The 17,882-nt window shown below is 33.7% G+C and overlaps 1 protein-coding gene across 2 annotated transcripts in view; it reads right to left on the bottom strand.

The window, feature by feature from the left end:
- Positions 1–6,689: 6,689 nt before the first annotated feature.
- URI1 (URI1 prefoldin like chaperone) overlaps positions 6,690–17,882 on the bottom strand; it is a 61,943-nt gene continuing 50,750 nt past the window's right edge. For both annotated transcript variants that reach the window (XM_055554058.1, XM_055554059.1), the window contains 5 exons: positions 16,017–16,191; positions 14,132–14,465; positions 11,984–12,126; positions 10,949–11,195; positions 6,690–7,515 (listed from right to left, as the gene is read on the bottom strand). In XM_055554058.1, the coding sequence (XP_055410033.1) occupies positions 7,333–7,515; positions 10,949–11,195; positions 11,984–12,126; positions 14,132–14,465; positions 16,017–16,191 (1,082 nt within the window). In that variant the 3' untranslated portion in view covers positions 6,690–7,332. The remainder of the gene's footprint in view (positions 7,516–10,948; positions 11,196–11,983; positions 12,127–14,131; positions 14,466–16,016; positions 16,192–17,882) is intronic.

The raw sequence follows: 17,882 nt of genomic DNA, 5'->3' as shown, positions 1-17,882 counted from the left end.
ATAATAAAAAGTAATAATTCATTGGCTAAAAAAAAAAGCACAGTCTTTTCAATAAATGGTTCTGCAACAACCGGTATCTAATTGAATTTAGACTTCTGTTCACATCACACACAAAAATTAACTCCAAGTGGATCATAGCCTTAATTCTAAAACTATAAAACTTCCAAAAAAAAAAACACAGGAGGAAAATTCTTGTCATTTTGGCTTAGGCAAAGAAATCTTAAGACGCTAAAAAGTACAATCCTTGAAGAAAAAACTTATCCAAAATAACTGGACTTCACCAAAACCAGACTTTTGTGCTTTAAGAGATACCATTTAAAAAAAAATCAGATATATCAAAGACTTAAGAGAAAATATACTTCATAGCCACTAGAATGACTATAATGGGGGAAATAATGAAAAAAGATACTAACATTACCAAGGATGTGGATAAACTAGAAACTTTCTACATTGCTGGTGAGAATGTAAAATTCTACAGCCACTTTGGAAAACTGTAATCTCTCAAAGCTTCGCTTAAATTCACCATCTGATCCTGCAAGTCCACTCCAAGGTTATCTACTCAAAAAAGAAAAAAGAATTTTTTAAAAGAAACAAAAATATATGTCCACGCAAAAACTTGCATATGAATGTTCATAGCAACATTATTCACAATAACCAGAGAACTGAATAACTAAAGTATTCATCAACTATGAATGAACAAATAATTGCCATATATCCATACAACAGAACACTATACAGCAATGAAAAGGAACAAAATGCTGAAGTATAATACAACATGGACATAGCTGAAAAATCTTAGGCTAATTGAAAGATAGACGCTGAAGACTACATATTGCATAATTCTATTTAAATTAACTATCCAGAAAAGGTAAATCTGTAAAGAGGAAGCAAATTAGTGATTACCCAAGGCTTGGGGATATGAATGGGAACTAACTATAATTGAGAAAAAAAGGGGTATTTTTAGCATGATGGAAATGTGCTTTGATGAGTTAGTGGCACAACTTGAAATCTACTAGAACCCATCAAATTGTATATTTAAAAAAAGAATGTTATGCAGGCACATGAAAAGATGCTCAACATCACTAATCATCAGGGAAATGCAAGTCAAAACCACAATGAGATATTGTATCACACCTGTCAAAATGGCTAGCATCAAAAAGAACACAAATAACAATGTGAGGGAGGATGTGGGGAAAAAAAAGAGAATCCTCCTACACTGTTGCTGGGAATGTAAATTAGTATAGTCACTGTTCAGAACAGTATAGGAGGTTCTCAAAAAACTAAAAATCGGACTACCATATGACCCAGCAATTCCATTCCTAGGAATATATCTGAAAACAACAGTAATTTGAAAAGATACATGCACCCTAATGTTCACAGAAGCATTAAGGACAACTGCCAAGATAAGGAAGCAACTTAAGTGTCCATCAACAGGTGAATGGGTAAAGAAGAGGTGTGTATGTATATATACACATACATACAATGAGATACTACTCAGCCATAAAAAAAGAATGAAATTTTGCCATTTGCAACATGGATGGACTTAGAGAGTATTATGCTAAGTGAAATAAGTCATACAGAGAAAGACAAGCATTATATGGTATCACTTATATGCAGAATCATAAAACTACAACAAACTAATGAATATAACAAAAAAGAAGCACACTCACAAATAGAACAAATTAGTCATTACTAGTGGGAGAGGACAATACAGGGGTAGGGGATTAATAGGTATAAACTGTTATGTATAAAATAAAGCAAGTATATACTGTACAACCAGGGAATATAATCAATGCTTTATAATAACTACAAGTGCAGCATAACCTTTAAAAATTGTGAATCACTATATTATACACCTGTGAAAGTCACTCAGTCATGTCCAACTCTTTGTGACCCCATGGACTATACAGTCCACAGAACTCTTTTCTCCAGGGGATCTTCCCAAACCCAGGTCTCCCACATTGCCGATGGATTCTTTACCACCAAGCCACCAGGGAAGCTACATCAGCTATACTTTAAAAAAAGTAAAAGAAAAAAGAGATATTATGGCATACAAATTATTCCTCAATAAAACTGTTGAAAAAAGTGGAACCAAAGTACCACAAACACTAAAGTGATCACCACACTGTCTGGAAAATGCACATTTTTATAGAAAAATGTCAAAAATTAAAATATAGCCAAGTATATAACTTCCAAGTCAATGGAGAGAACAGAAAACGGAAACTTTTTCTGAAGAGTATTAAAGGGAGTTGTAGAGTTGGGGCATAGAAGGCAATAAACAAGCAGGGTAAAAAGAATGCTCAAAACAGCACAGTAAGTCACTGTTAACATATATAATATGCATATATGTCACATATATAATAATGTCTGCTGTTGTTCAGTTGCTAAGTTGGGTCCAACTCCTTGCAACCCTGCAGACAGTAGCACGCCAGGCTCCCCTGTCCTTCACTAACTCTGGAGCTTGCTCAAATTCACGTCCATTGAGTCAGAGATGCTATCTAACCATCTCACACTCTGCTGCCCCATTCACATAAAAATGAATCTCTCAATGAAATAGTTAAACTTTCTTTATACATATGGCCAAATCACCGAAACTTCACCTCCATTCCAAAAAGTCAAAATGAATATGTTTAAAGTTTAAGAAACAAAGTTTTCCAACTCATAGTTTTTAAAAGGTGGCCTCATGAATAAACAAGATTATACAGATATACGGGGCTTCCCTAGTGGCTCAGACGGTAAAGCGTCTGTCTACAATGCTGGACACCAGGGTTTGATCCCTGGGTTGGGAAGATCCCCTGAAGAAGGAAATGACAGCCCACTCCAGTATTCTTGCCTGGAAAATCCCAGGGATCGTGGAACCTGGTAGGCTACCGTCCATGGGGTGGCAAAGAGTCGGACACGACTGAACGACTTCACTTTCACTTTATAGAGATATACAGGGCACACACTTCCTTACTAGCTATGCGCTCTTATTTATAGGGCAAAAAATTTAAACTTCTTAAAAACGGGAAAACCTGATGATTCTGGAGCAAGGCTTCCTGGGTTTTACTTAATAGTTCTGTGGCTTAAAAATGTTGTTCAATCTCTCTGAGTTAGTTTCCTCATCTCTAAAATAGGGGAGCAGAGTGGGAGGAAAAGGATTAAAAAATAGTACCTACCTCAGCCGGTTGCTGTGAGTTTTAAATGAAATGATTCACATAAAGTACACAGAAAATGCTTGATACAGAGTAAATGATCAAAATTACTTGATTCTTTACGATTCATTGGTTATTTAGGGGAACTGCAAAAACTTCCTCATATCCTAAACAATGTTCCTTTAAAATGAAATGTAACTAACTGATAAGGCACTGTAAAATGTAAAAATTTGACAATATTGACCAATGGATTAAACATAAAACCATAAATATTTATTGTAGTTAAGGAATTCATTTAACAGGCATTTAACTGAAAGCCTATATACCACTCACCGAAAGGATACACAGAAACTAGCATCCTTGATTATCTGTTTCTTATGAAGGAGAAAAATAAATATAATGAGGTGTCTGTATTTTATAAAACTGGGAATATTCCAAATTACAGAAAGGTCTTATAAATCATTTGCATGACCAACTCCCTTCCCACCCCAAAATAAAAATATAGCAAAATGAGCATAATCACTATAAACCCTTAAGGTCCCTTTAGGACATTACAGCGTCCCAAAGTTAATATTAAAGAATTACCAATAAAATGTAGATATGCAAGCAAATCTGTTAAAACCAGGTCCTTGATAAGAGAACAACAAATACTTTGCTGTACATACTTTTATCATGTTTAAAAGAAATCATACCGTAAAGATAGACCATTAATCCTACTTCTAGAAATCTATCCGGAAGATACTTCCAATGATACAAAAATATACATATACAACAAAGTTATTCATTGCAATTGCAAAATATCAGAAATTTAAATGCCTATAGACAGCAAAGTGGCTGAATAAACTGTTATATCTATACACAAAAAAGTGTTACACCTCTGTTATCAATTAAAAAAAAAGAATGGGGCAGAAAGAGTAGAATGTTTATCTTCTCTGTATTTATCTTTCTATATAGCTGCGACTCTTAGAACCACATTAATGTTTCGTATACCCTTCACACACACCCCAAATAAACCATTAAACCCAACCACAAGATGAAGAGACTCCAAACTGGAACACAAACACTAACAAATGAACCTAACTCTGTTATATGTGAAAGATCACAATAAAGGGAATGGGAAAGAAAAAGAACCTTAGAAAAGCTCCTTGACTGATACTTAAAAAGAACTGAACATAAATAATGAAATATATTTAATAAATGTTTTTCTCCTGGGGATTAGGGTTAACAGTCTGAAACTACTTGTGTGTGTCAACAGTTGACCTTGAACAACACGGGTGTGAACTGTGCCTGTTCACTTACACACTGGGTTTTTTTTTTCCTCTTCAGGAGATATCTACCACAGGACTATAGACAGCTGTATAGTTATATGCCAATTTTTGACTGCGGGGAGAGTCAGTGCCCCAAACCTCAGAGTTGTTTAAGGGTCAACTGTATTAGATATTTTTAAAATAAGTAAACACATTATATATAATAAAAGCTAGATTTCTCACTACTGAAGAAAGAAGTCATAAATTTAAAAAAAACTAAATGAACCCGGTGGTCTTATATTAAAATCAGGAAGTATCTGTATAAACTTACATTTTTTAATGTACATAAGCAAACAAACATATAGATATGTACATGAGTTAGTAACAAAACTTCCTACACCTGCTAAAAGAGCCTAGAAACAACAATATCAAATGGTAATATACACACCCACATGAGAAGATGTTGGTTTTTAAACACCATTGTCCAACAGAAGGATCAAGGGCTCTTTGGAGAAGTGGTTACTGTTCCAAGGTTGGGCAGGAAAAATACAAGATATGCCTATAACATTTTGTGATGTCAGAAAGAGTGTTCAAAAAGAGATGGAGACTTGCTGAAAGAATTCAGGAGTCAACTCAAAGGAGTTCCTAAACATCAAAGGTAGAAAATTTGAGCAAACAAAATAATGATAATTGGATTTTGACTCATAGAACAGAATATCCAAGTCCATACTGCTATAAAGAAATGAATTAATAAATGGAACAGGGATCAGGGAGGTGAATGACAGGTTTTCATCACAAAAGAATTCCAAGAAATAAATGTTGAAAGAAAGGGCAAAACAGAAAACCACCATTAGGCAAATATCACAGTAATAACGCTGAATGCAAAGTTGGTGAAATTCAAATAAGATCTGCGGATTAGTTAATAGTATTGTACTGAAGTGAATTTCTTGGTTTTAATAATTGTATTTTGGCCATACAAGATGAAATGACTTTAGGAGAAGCTAGATGAGGGGGTATTTGGGAAATCTACTATTTTTTGCCAGTTTTTCTGTAGATCTACAATTCAAAATTAAAAGTTAAAAAAAAAAATTCAGTCTATTTTACAATGATTTAAAAGAGAACACTTAAGACCAATTTCATATTATCATATTGAATACTGAATTTAACATAAAAAACAAAGGTATATGGTTAAGTTACAACTTGAAATTCTGTTTTAAGACTGAAGCTATGAAATGGGGCAACACTACTTCCTTCGGTCTTCAGCAGAAAATCTAACACTTCTTTGTTTCTACTACCATTTTGTCCCATGATGGAAAACATCTACTTGCAAGAAGAAATATAAACTACATAAACAACAACAGGCTCAAGATGAAGTTGATGAACATGAAAAACTATTTAATGACAGTACTCTTGAAATTATACGTCTGTAAAGAACACCACAGTAATCCCACAATGAAGTCTGTTTCTGGGGGAAAATCAGAGAAAGGCTCACCTGACAAGCAGTTGGAACTGTGGGCTCTTGTGTGCATGGGATTATACTTTTGGTTATTTTGTTTTTTGTGGGGGATGGGCTGAGAGAAAAAGTTTTCAACTAAAAATATATACAGTTGATCAAAATTTACTAAAGAAAAAAATCTACATTTTTAGGCAATCTTTTAAAATCAGCCCTCTGTTCTGAATTATCCATTAACTTGTGGGGATTCAGGCTCATCCCCTTATTACTAAGATACATATTCATAAAATTTTTACAGTTTGTGCTGCTCTAGTTACAAATAGCTTCTACTTTTCTAGGACATAATTTCACTTTGTTTAAGCAAGAATTCATTAAAGAAGCTATAAATAACCTTTAAATATTTAGCCATGAATAGAGGGTGGACTGGCATTGATGGCTATTTTAGTACTAATGCAGAATGCTTTTTAAAAGCTACATTTTAGCATGCATCAAGCTAATGATTAACACTTGCAAGTGTAATTTTCAATGTTAGGATAAATTTCTCTTTATTTTAAGGTGTTCTGCCAAAAGTAAATATGTTATTCAATTATTTACTAGTAGGAAAGTAGCCTTAAAGAATGAAAATGTTCAGAATATTAAAACATAAAATTTCTTATTTATGAAAATTTACTTATGTATTTCTATCATCTAGACAACCTTTCCTTCTCTCCCAAAATAAACTGCTGCTTAACACTGCACACACGCGGGGAGAACCGCCTGAGGAGCCGTAAGCATCCTGGACCCACTGTACGGTGCACGCAGCACACATATGAAAGGCATTTCCATACTGAATTCTGATTCATAAAGTTCACAACGTTTTAGAGACCAAGTTTCATAAAATTTTTACTTAAAAAAAAAAATGTTTTACAAAACACCATTCTTTCAATCAAAGAAACTTTCTGTTTGGGTACATGGAGCTTTCTACCATAGAGATTATAGAACAACAGTCAAACAGGGACAGATTTTTTTAAATAGCCACCTAGCTGCAAAACCTACAAGAAGTAGATTTTTTTTTTAAAGTGCCTTTAAAAAGGTAAAGCAAGTAATATAATTGTTGAATCTACTTGAAATTTTAAAAGTTTCTTTAAAATGATCCATATGGTGTGCACAATATCGAAGCTGGAACAAAACTGCCAGTATTTAGTTTGAAACACAAAAACAACACATATGAACAGCATTCTTTGAAAAATAATTCAAAATGCTGCCACCATATGACATGGCAAACCTAACAATGAGTGCTGACGGTATTCAGAGAATTAACAAAACAAGCTGAATATTAAAGTATTTAAATATTTACTTTGATTTCTTTTTAATACCATCGATAAGAGTAAGAGAACTTGCTGCCAAATTTACTCAGGATGCCTTATTTCAAATTACATGTAACATATTTTGCTATACATTTTCTAAACAATTGCAAAACTACGTTTTAGGATGTAAACTCCCATTTCCTAGGCAGGCCCTAGTTTTTCTGCTGCAATCTAGCAGCTTTGAACTTTGAAACCCTCTTTGTAGTTCCTTCTGATACTTCTGACAGAACTTCTCTTCGTTCTGGAATGGTGGGTAGCACAGGATGAGCCATGGCTGGGTGTGGTGTTAAGGAGGGTGACAAAAACTCTTTTTCTATTACAGTTCCAGAAAAAGCCTAGAAGACAAAAAATCAGATTATGATAACAAAGCACAAATAAGATGCCCACAAAATCTTTATCCTGCATTGCAGTGCCAATCAGACATTTCTTTTCATAAGATTTTCTGATACACAAAACTACAACATCAAAATACAAATTGCTCATAGAAATCAAGTACCATTAAAAAGTATCTTAATTACACCACCAATACAAATAGATGTTTAACAGTACACATGTAAGAAAACAAAATGTAAAAAACATGTGCATATGGGATTTAAAAAAAATGGGTAAATAAAAGGTCCTCAACTTTCATACATTCATTCCATTCACATCCAGACCATGCTGTGAAAAATAATGTATTAAAATTAAAAATTCTATTAGAGTGTCAAACATCAACTGATAAATGAGCTATCCTATGGTGGCCATCCTGCCTGAAAGCCTACAGCCCAGTTTCAGTAGCAGTGACCTCTCTTAGGTGGTGTCCATTTATGCAATTATTTGATTATTTTATTGCATCTTGCCACAATTTTATTTAAGGTCAGTGGAAACAGAAAATTAAAAGTGCTGGTGCTAGTGGAAATAATTGTCTATCTCGAATTTTAATGCAATAAATTCAATAACAGAAATCAAGGCACCACAAAAATTATTCTTTAATTTCAACCCCCTATTTGCTGGACATTTTTTATTTTTGTCTACTGTAGTGTGTATATGATGTGTACAAAATGTATGTACAAATGTATATACTGCGTACAAAACGATGGAAATAAAACCAAAGATAGGTCTTTTCTGTCTCTTTTTAAGGAGAGATCCATCAAAATCAAGTTGTTATGATTTTTTTTTAAAGATTTCTAGTATTTGGAATCTCCTTACTTTCATCTTCTAAAAACTCATTATGTACAAACTTAAATTTGACACGCATTTGACATGCAAACTGTCAAATATATTTTACTTTCCTTTGTCTACCAAGTGAACAAATCAGTTAAGACAATGTATCACTTGAGTAGTTTAAAAAGCCAATCTGCTCCAGCTTGCCCCACCAAAGGAGAACCAAGAATGCCCTGACCCTCCCACACTACTGTGAGACCCTGCGTGGAGTCCAGCTTTTTAAAGGGAATTCAAAGTCTACTTTTCTAAAAACTCTATTTTATCATGATGAGTACAGAGCCTTCTTATTATACAAAAAAAGCTCTTGAAAAAGAATATTTTAACATTTAAAGATAAGGAAAAATATCTTTCAAAGTACTTGCCATAATCATGAACTATTTATTTTGATGTTAAAAACGTTATAACAGCTAGATGCTACCTGTAAGAGTTCAATATAAAATGCAAAGCTATTAAGTAGGATGGAATGAAAATAAACTCTAGTCTTCAGTTCTAACTATATCATGATACATTAACTCCTTACTAAAACCTAATTTTCAGGTACTTAAAAACAGCAAAAGTCTATCACTTGTTTTTCTAACAGTATGGAAGACTATTAAATAAGATACTCTCCAGGTCAAATGAGATCATTATATTGGGAGTAGGAAAGGAGAATATTCTAATCATACAAACTGTACCTAAATACTAATGATCTCTCCATTGCCAATTACTACTTAGTACAACTAGTACCACCTAGGGACATGAAGCACAAGCAACAGAAGTTTTATGTATATTTGCTGCTGCTGCTGCTAAGTCGCTTCAGTCGTGTCCGACTCTGTGCGACTCCATAGACGGCAGCCCACCAGTCTCCCCGTCCCTGGGATTCTCCAGGCAGGAACACTGGAGTGGGTTGCCATTTCCTTCTCCGATGCGTGAAAGTGAAGTTGCTCAGTCGTGTCCGACTCTTAGAGACCACATGGACTGCAGCCTACCAGGCTCCTCCATCCATGGGATTTTCCAGGCAAGAGTACTGGAGTGGGGTGCCACTGCCTTCTCGGTACGTATGTTTACTCATATACAAAGATAAATATTTTAATATGTATTTGACATATACTCAAATGGGTACATAAGTTTGATAAGGGCCTGAGTTCCCCAGTCTTCCCAAATACTTTTTAAATTTAAATCTGAAATACCCACTAAACACAAGAATAAAAAATATCAAGTGTGGGTATAATGGAATCGATAACATTCTTATTTTGGTGTCTCCCAGTATCACTCTTTTCCCCACACACAAAACTGTGTGTAACGTGGTAGGTAACACTGTTATATGTGCACTCATTTTTCTGAGGAGAGGATCTATAGCTCTCACTAGACTGTAAAATGGTTCCATAACTTCCAAGAGTTAAAAATTTCACTGGCACAAGCCAAAATATAGAAGAACTATAGATAATTATCTGTCATACGTTACTTATTTTCTTCTTTAACTCTACCAAAGCATTTAAAAGAGAAAAGTATTATCTGTTGGGCCTCCCCAGTGCCTCAGTGGTAAAGAATCCACCTGCCATGCAAGAGACGCAGGTTCATCCCCTGGGTCGGGAAGATCTGCTAGAGGAGGAAATGGCAACCCACTCCAGTTTTCTTGCCAGTAAAATCCCATGGACAGAGGAGCCTGGTGGGCTACAATCTATGGGGTCGCAAAGAGTCAGACACCACTGAGGGACTGAGTGTGCACACAGCCATGCACATAATCTGCTACTTGAACTATTTTAATTTTATAACACTGGCTATAAGTCTGGTCTAGTGGAATTTATTTTTTAAAGGCTGCTAAATTATTTTCTAGCCATGAGACTTCTCTAGTGGTGCAGTGGTTAAGACTCCATGCTTCCAATGCAGGGGACATGGGTTGGATCCCTGGTTGGAGAACTAAGATCCCACAAGCCGCACAGCATGGTCAAAAACAATTTTCTAACCAAAAATGAAATATATATCCTAATTAAGATACATTAAAATTTCTATTTCACAGAAATAGAACTTCAAGAGTGGTAATACTTTGTTACCAAAAAATTTCAAACTATTTTAATACCTATATTGTTTTTGCTAAGGACTGTGTGCTGTGCTAAGTCGCTTCAGTCATGTCCAACTCTTTGAGACCCCATGGACTGTAGCCCACCAGGCTCCTCTGCCCATGAGATTCTCCAGGCAAGAACACTGGAGCTGCTAAGGACTTTTATAAATTATCAATTACCAAAAAAAGTACAAGCCTATGATTAATTAGGCTCTATGACTTCTGAGACTAAATATATGTATGAACCAAAGAAGCTACAAAATAAACAATGTCATTACCCTGTCAATTAATGTCATTAAATAACTATTCAAAATAAAATAATTTAAAGACAATAAGATTAATGATTCATAGACCATACCTGGAAGATACAGCAGCTACAATTTTTTAAGTCTTTTCAACTCCCAAAATAACTATGTAAAATGGGGAAAACCTGAAATTGCATATCCCTTTGAAATGGAGCTACCAATACCTTTTTAACTCTCAAAGATACTATATGAAATAAAGAATTAAAGATACACACAAACCTCAGGTGTTACTGATAAAGGCAAAAGTTTCTTTTGATGATTTTCTTGTTCCTCTTCCAAAATGCTCTCACTAGCATCACTACAAGTGGCCTCTTCACAGCTAATGCTTCTCAACACTCCCCGTCTATCATCAAAATCAGCAGCACTGCTCTCACTGGTATCACTGCAAACACTGTTCTCTCTACTTCGAGACTTCAGGATTGACTTACGAGGGACGTATTCTCCATTCACAACATCAACAAAGACTCTATAATATAAAAATCATATATGTTCTTTAGTTAACATAAAACAGGATAAATTTATAATGATTTTTTAAAAAGTCTTTTCTAGAAATTAATTTAAAATATTTTATTCAAACATATCCAAAATTTTCACCATCACAATAATTTTGTGGCCTCAAGTGACATCTTTATATTATCAATATTTTTAAAAGTATAATTTTTTGACCCAATAAAATACAGCAGTCTATTTATAAGTATGTTCTGGGTGACAACAGCTTGATTGTTTTGTCCAAAACGTACATATATTTTCGAAGTCATTTAGCAATTTTCACTATTTTACAAATAAGGGTCATGAAAATAGTAGATATTTTCAAATGACAGCTTTCTCAGCAAACATTACAACAAAAAATTGAAAGAGCGTACACAGACTCTGTGAAAAGGCAGACCACATGGCTAACCAAGCACTGCCAAAGTGGTGGAAGCACAGCGCTGCCCCAGCACAGAAACACACTGTCATCTCTAAAGTTCACATACAACAAGTTTTGACCAGATTGGGAATGTTTTAAAAGCACTAGTAAAGAGGGGGAAATGCAAAAAAAACGAGCAATGTTCTACTTGCTTTGAACTGGGAAGCTGTGTTGGGGCTCAGCAGCGCTTGTTGACAGCCTTTAAAACACAAAGCTAACTCCATCAAAATACTTCACTTTCCAGTCAGAGACTTCTGTGTTACGAGCAACCTTTTCCTGTAAATACTCAGTTGCAAAAAGAGAGAAAGGAAGAGCAGACTGCTCTGCTGTCTATGAATACCACTCACCTGTAAATATCAGCAGGAGTCCTGATCATGGGCAGCTCTTGGGGAGAATGACCACTGCCAGAACTGTTCTTTCGCTTACGCTTGGCTTCTTCTTTTTTTTCACTAAATTTTAAGGTGGTATTTTTTCCAGTATTTATACGGACCTAAAAATTTCACAGCAAAAAAATCACTATCATTTTGACAAATTAAGGCCAAAACTAAAACCAATAAACTCTACAATTAAAGAAGTAATAGTAATAGAGGCAGTTTACATATTTTGACACTGAAATAATGTGCATTATCAGTTAAGACCTAAAAGTCCTTAGTTTATCATACTTCTATGCGTTACTTCTTGAATCCGGGGTCCTCAACCCCTGAGCCACGGACTGGTATCAGTCTGTGGCCTGCTAGGAACTGGGCTGCACAGTAGGAGATAAGCAGCAGGCGAGCAAACGAAGCTTCATCTGTATTTATAGCTACTCCCCACCGCTCACATTACTTCCTGACCTCAGCTTCCTGTCATATCAGTGGCAGCATAATAAACGTAATGCACTTAAATCATCCCCAAATCATTCCCTCCCATCCTGCCCCATCCATGGAAAAACTGTCTTCCATGAAACCAGTCCCTGGTGCCAAAAAAGGTTGGGGACTAGTTTTAAATGACCAATTCTAGTCATCAGCAACTATTATTATACAAAAAGCAAAATACATACAAACTAAATGCTAGATTATTACAAGCTTTCACATCACCCATTACTTTGATATAAGTTTTTGGCTTAAATTATGCATTTCAAAACAAAGAGCACAATTAACCAAAATAAATATTCAGTAAGAATATAAAATTTAAGTCATAAAAACAATATGAGATAATGCTTAACTATTTAAAATTTTTAAATACCTCTAATTTTTTAAAATTTAAGGATCAAAAAAATAAAATCAAAGCTATTCAGGATTAACACATTATTCTTCTATCCCTACTTGGCATTTATAGCATCTTTCCATATTAATGACTGTTCTTCCCCACAACATTCCTGCAAATATTATTTATTCTTCCTGCTTTATCTAAATGAAAACCAACTTAAAGCTTGAAAAGAAAATCACAAAACAAAATTTTTTTTCTGGTAATAGGTCAATTTTTTCCAAAGAATTCACAAGATGCTCTTTTAGTCTGAAGTATAAGAATATATATTTTAAAAAACCATGTAATTATTTCACTTCACATTAGAGTAGCGAACACTTAAAAGGACCTAAGAAATAGTAAATATGTTTTAAATATGTTTCATTAAATAATAATCACAGGCACTTAAGACTGATAACCACAGACCGTTAACTTTGATACAGGAAATCCCTACAAGGGTACCTTATAGCTAAAAAGAAGAAAAAGAAAAAAATAAAGCACTAAATTAAGACAAGAGAGTCCCTGTTTTATTACTAACTCACTCTATAGTCTTCTATGCCTTAAGTTTCCTTGAGAAAGACAAATTGGAAAGATGAAATTCCCGGTGGCTCCTTAAAGCAGTATTATGAGGCCAAGAGAGCAAGGGAATGAGTTTAAGGTCCTTCCTTCACTAAGATCCAACGTGCTTTGATCTGGGATTTAAAAACTGGGGATTCTACAATAAGTAAAGAGGGAACAAAAAGTCTTTTGATACTAAGAAAAGCTGTATTAGAAGCTCTCGCTCTAGTAACCCCAGCTCTAAAACACCAAAACTCTATAAAGTCCTGAATACCCAGAGGTGCTTATATTTACTTTGTGAGAAATGGAACTAATTTTTATTTCCTGATAAATTTTTCCTTTTTGCTCATCATGCTCCTATTCATTATATGCTCACACAGAAATAACCTGATACAATTAAAAATTTAACTAATGCCAGTTACTTTCATCATAAATATACACAAATACTCATCTGATCCCCTTCCCGACCACCAAATTTCAAATTGTATTGTGGCTTCAAGAGAACAACATACAAATACCAGCTAACTATCTAAACTTTTTTCTTTTTCTTTTTCAGATAAAACTGGTCATAACAAGAGGCAAAAGATGGTTTTCTTATTTGGCACTATCAACAATATTAATCCCTGTTAATACTGTTCTTTTAAAGAGAATTGTAGATGATCATTAATATTCAAATCATATGAAAAAATTAGTAAAGTTAAAAGTATACAAACCCTCTTAGGTTCGACAGTGTGAGAAAAATATATTGTTGGTATAGAATTATCTTCAACCCCTAAGGTATCATGGTCATTTTCACTATCACCACCATCATCATCATTATCATCATCATCTTCATTACTGTGGTAAGAACTTGAACCATTCACTGAATAGTTCAATGGACTATTCACTTGACCATTGAAGAGTTCTGAATTTGTAAGACTGTTATAACAATTGCTGAGGGCGAGAGAGTCTGTTACTTGATGCATCATATTCACATTTATGTTCTGATCTTCCTTTTCCTCTTCAGAGGACACATCTTCTCCATTTGCAATCACAGTATCAGGCTTACTATTAATAGTAAAGAAAAAGAAAACAAGGTCAAACAAACACATTAGAATTTTTTTCAGTTAATTTCAATAGATAAAAAATAAGGTTTTGCATAGAATATTTTTAAACTAGATTTCTAGGTTAATAAAAATGTTTTTAAATGAATGAAAAAATGGTTTCTATGCTAATTCTATACTGTAGCTATTCAAACATAAGTAGAATATGTTCTTATCTTTGCAAGGAAGATATTGGCCATATAAAATAAAATATAATAAAAATAGTACAATCATAAATTAGCATAAAATTCACAGAGAATATTATCTCTATTTGAAGACCAGAAATTACAGCCACAGAATTGTAACATATTCTAATTTTCTATTTTCATAATCAAAATATTTTATAAGCATGTATTGTTATAATTTTTAAAATAAGACTTCTACATATGTATATGATTTATACACATATATACACATTTCCCATGCTTCATTCTACAAAGAATTTGAGGACCTTATAAAAATAACAAAACCAAAAAAAACAACAACAACAAAAAAAAACAAAACCAAAACCAGAAATGCAACAGAATGGAAACAACATCATGCAAAAGTTGAAGAAGAATCGCAATGAAGAAAATCACAAGATTCAAAACTGATTTACAAAAATGAAACAGTATCAGTTAATTAAAAAGACCTAAGTATAGGTGAAATTGTAGTGAAAAAAATATTCTGTGCCTTATTTTTCACAGTAACTAACTCTGCATATCATTTAAGTAAAATAATATAGCAACTTCTATAGTAATACCTTTCACTAAGCACTCTGACAATTTTGAGTGAGCGCTAATGTGTATTTCAAACGGCAACTGGGTCAAGTTTTTCATACTTAAAACTACTTGACCAGATTACAAATTTTGTTGTTTAGTTGCTAAGTCATGTCAGACTCTTTTGCAACTTCATGGACCATAGCCCACCAGGTTCCTCTGTCCCTGGGATTCTCCAAGCAAGAATACTGGAGCAAGTTGCCACTTCCTTCTCCAGGGGATCTTCTCAACCCAGGGATCAAACCCACATCTCCTGCTTTGCAGGCAGATTCTTTACCACTGAGCCACCAGGGAAACCCAGATTACAAACTACTTGCTCAATAAGCAAAAAAGTTTGCAAAGGAAAGCAAGGACAAACATGTTATAGCCACAAACTTAAACTGAATGCATATTTTTCTTTTTAACAAGTCATTTAAAATACTACATTATCTTGACTACAGTAAAAAAAAATAACTCATTTAAAATGTAATATATAAAGTATCCATAATTATAAATATCTGGTATATCTTAATTTATTATACAAAATATGGCTGAAATCGTATAATAAGAAATAGGTATATTAAGTATTTCTATGACACACATATGTATGGGGCATGTGCATGAACACACTGACCTGAAGGAAAATATTCTAGAGAATTAATATTTGCCTTAGAGTGGTAGTGTTACTGATATTTTAGGATAACGTGCTTTTCTGTATTTTATTCAAGGGGCACATATTTTATAAGGAAATGTGTGTAAGGAAATTTTTCATTAGGTACCTATCAATATCAATTTCACCCAGCAATTCTTCTTGTCTCTCTAGTTCTTCAAGTCGATCCCATAGTTCCTTATCAGCAAGCAGATCCTTGGATTTTAGATCATTTGCAAATTCTGCTTCAAAAATATCTGAAGTTTTTGGTTTGGAGTGAGGTTTATGAGCAATTCGGTGTTTTGCTGTTAAAAAAAAAAAAAAGGACATGGCCATTAACAGCCAATTTTTAAAAGGCACAAACCTAGACATAATGAGACTTTCTTCTGAGGTGAGGAGGATGTTGAGAAAGAGCAAGACATGATTTTTAAGTCAAACAGTGGAGTTCCAAGGATGTATGACTCTTAGAATCCTGTTTAGTTCAAGGACCGAGCAGTGCCAGCATCCCTGGAGAACACTTCACAAGTGCAGACTCTCAGGGCCTCCCCAGACCTGCTGAATCAGAATCTGTATTTTAACCATAGCCCCAGAGAATTCACATGCACATTAAAGACTATAAAGAGCTGCCTGAGAGCTTCAAAAATGCATAAGCAGAAATGGTCACAATGCACTCTAGTCATAACACAAAATTCAACACAAGTAATACCCATCTTCCATCCTTACTCAAGAGAATTTAGTTACTAAAGTAACACATAAAAGCTTTGTCACAGGATACTTTTAACTCTAAGGCACTGCCAGACAGGAATACCCTAGGAGAAATCTATGGAGCCTAATCCTTGGAAAATTCTACTATAATTTTATATATGAGTATTTCTAGCTTTTAAATTGCTTCATCTTATTTATAATCCTCATGTGAGGCAGGAGATGGATAAAATCAAAACTCACATCTACCTGCTTTTCATTTGAAAAAAATAATCTTTTTAAAAAGCAAATTAAAGCTTTGAAAAGGCAACGGGAGGAAGTCTAATGCTGTTTTATGACATGGTGCTAACAGATGACCTCCATCATATATTCAAATTTACAGAACTGTTTTCTAAACTTGAAAATATCAAAATTATATTTCATAGCCTATTCTCTATTACCATTATTGATAAGAGTATTAACAAATTTTATGTTTCAAACTTTTAAATTACATATTGACATGTCACCACAAAAATCTTAAGTTGTTTTTCAACTCTAACTTATATATACGTTTCTTTTATTTCACCTTCCAAAGCCATATACTACTACATAACCTGTGTGGCTAGAACATAGCTTCTAAAATCACCTATTTCAATTAACAAGTTCTCCTCAGAGTTAATTACTAAAACATGAACTCTAATAACCAAACTAAATGTTAAAAGTTTTCTACAGTAGTAATTATAAACCATTTCTGTTAATGGTTTAACTTTAATTTAATTTTAAACTTTAAAAATTTTCATGACTAGAACACTTTACAGCAGACCAGAGGACCATTGCCTTTATAGAAGTAAATCTAAACACAAAATTGACCTTCGATTCAGCAAGAGAAAGTTATTATATAAACCTAGGAACAACCTGTGTATGGCAAGGCCCGGCACCCAACATAAAATGAATGGCTAAAATATGCTTTGATTTCCTAAAGTTAAAGTTCAAATTGGGAATAGTATTGGGAAAGTTCAAATTGGGATAATGTATAATGAATATACATTATCTGAGTTTCAGATGTCTGGAGCATTAAATAACTTTGAAAAAGCCATGTAAATTAATCACTTAAGTACATCAGTCAAAAATCAAGTTTTTCACCAAAAAGTTATCCATTAATGTGTTTTATTAAAAATATATTTAAATATATAACAATTTTATGTAAGAATTATAAAATTAATGGATAAACAGAACAAATGCTTGCATTTTATGAAATAAAAAGTATCATAAATATAATCTAATATGTAAGACTCCTTAAAGATCAATACAAATG

The sequence above is a fragment of the Bubalus kerabau genome, chromosome 17 (genome assembly GCF_029407905.1).
Source record: "Bubalus kerabau isolate K-KA32 ecotype Philippines breed swamp buffalo chromosome 17, PCC_UOA_SB_1v2, whole genome shotgun sequence".
In the NCBI taxonomy this organism is placed as follows: Eukaryota; Metazoa; Chordata; class Mammalia; order Artiodactyla; family Bovidae; genus Bubalus; species Bubalus kerabau.
The sequence above is the reverse complement of the archived record's forward strand: the minus strand, read 5'-3'. Positions and strand labels throughout refer to the sequence as shown.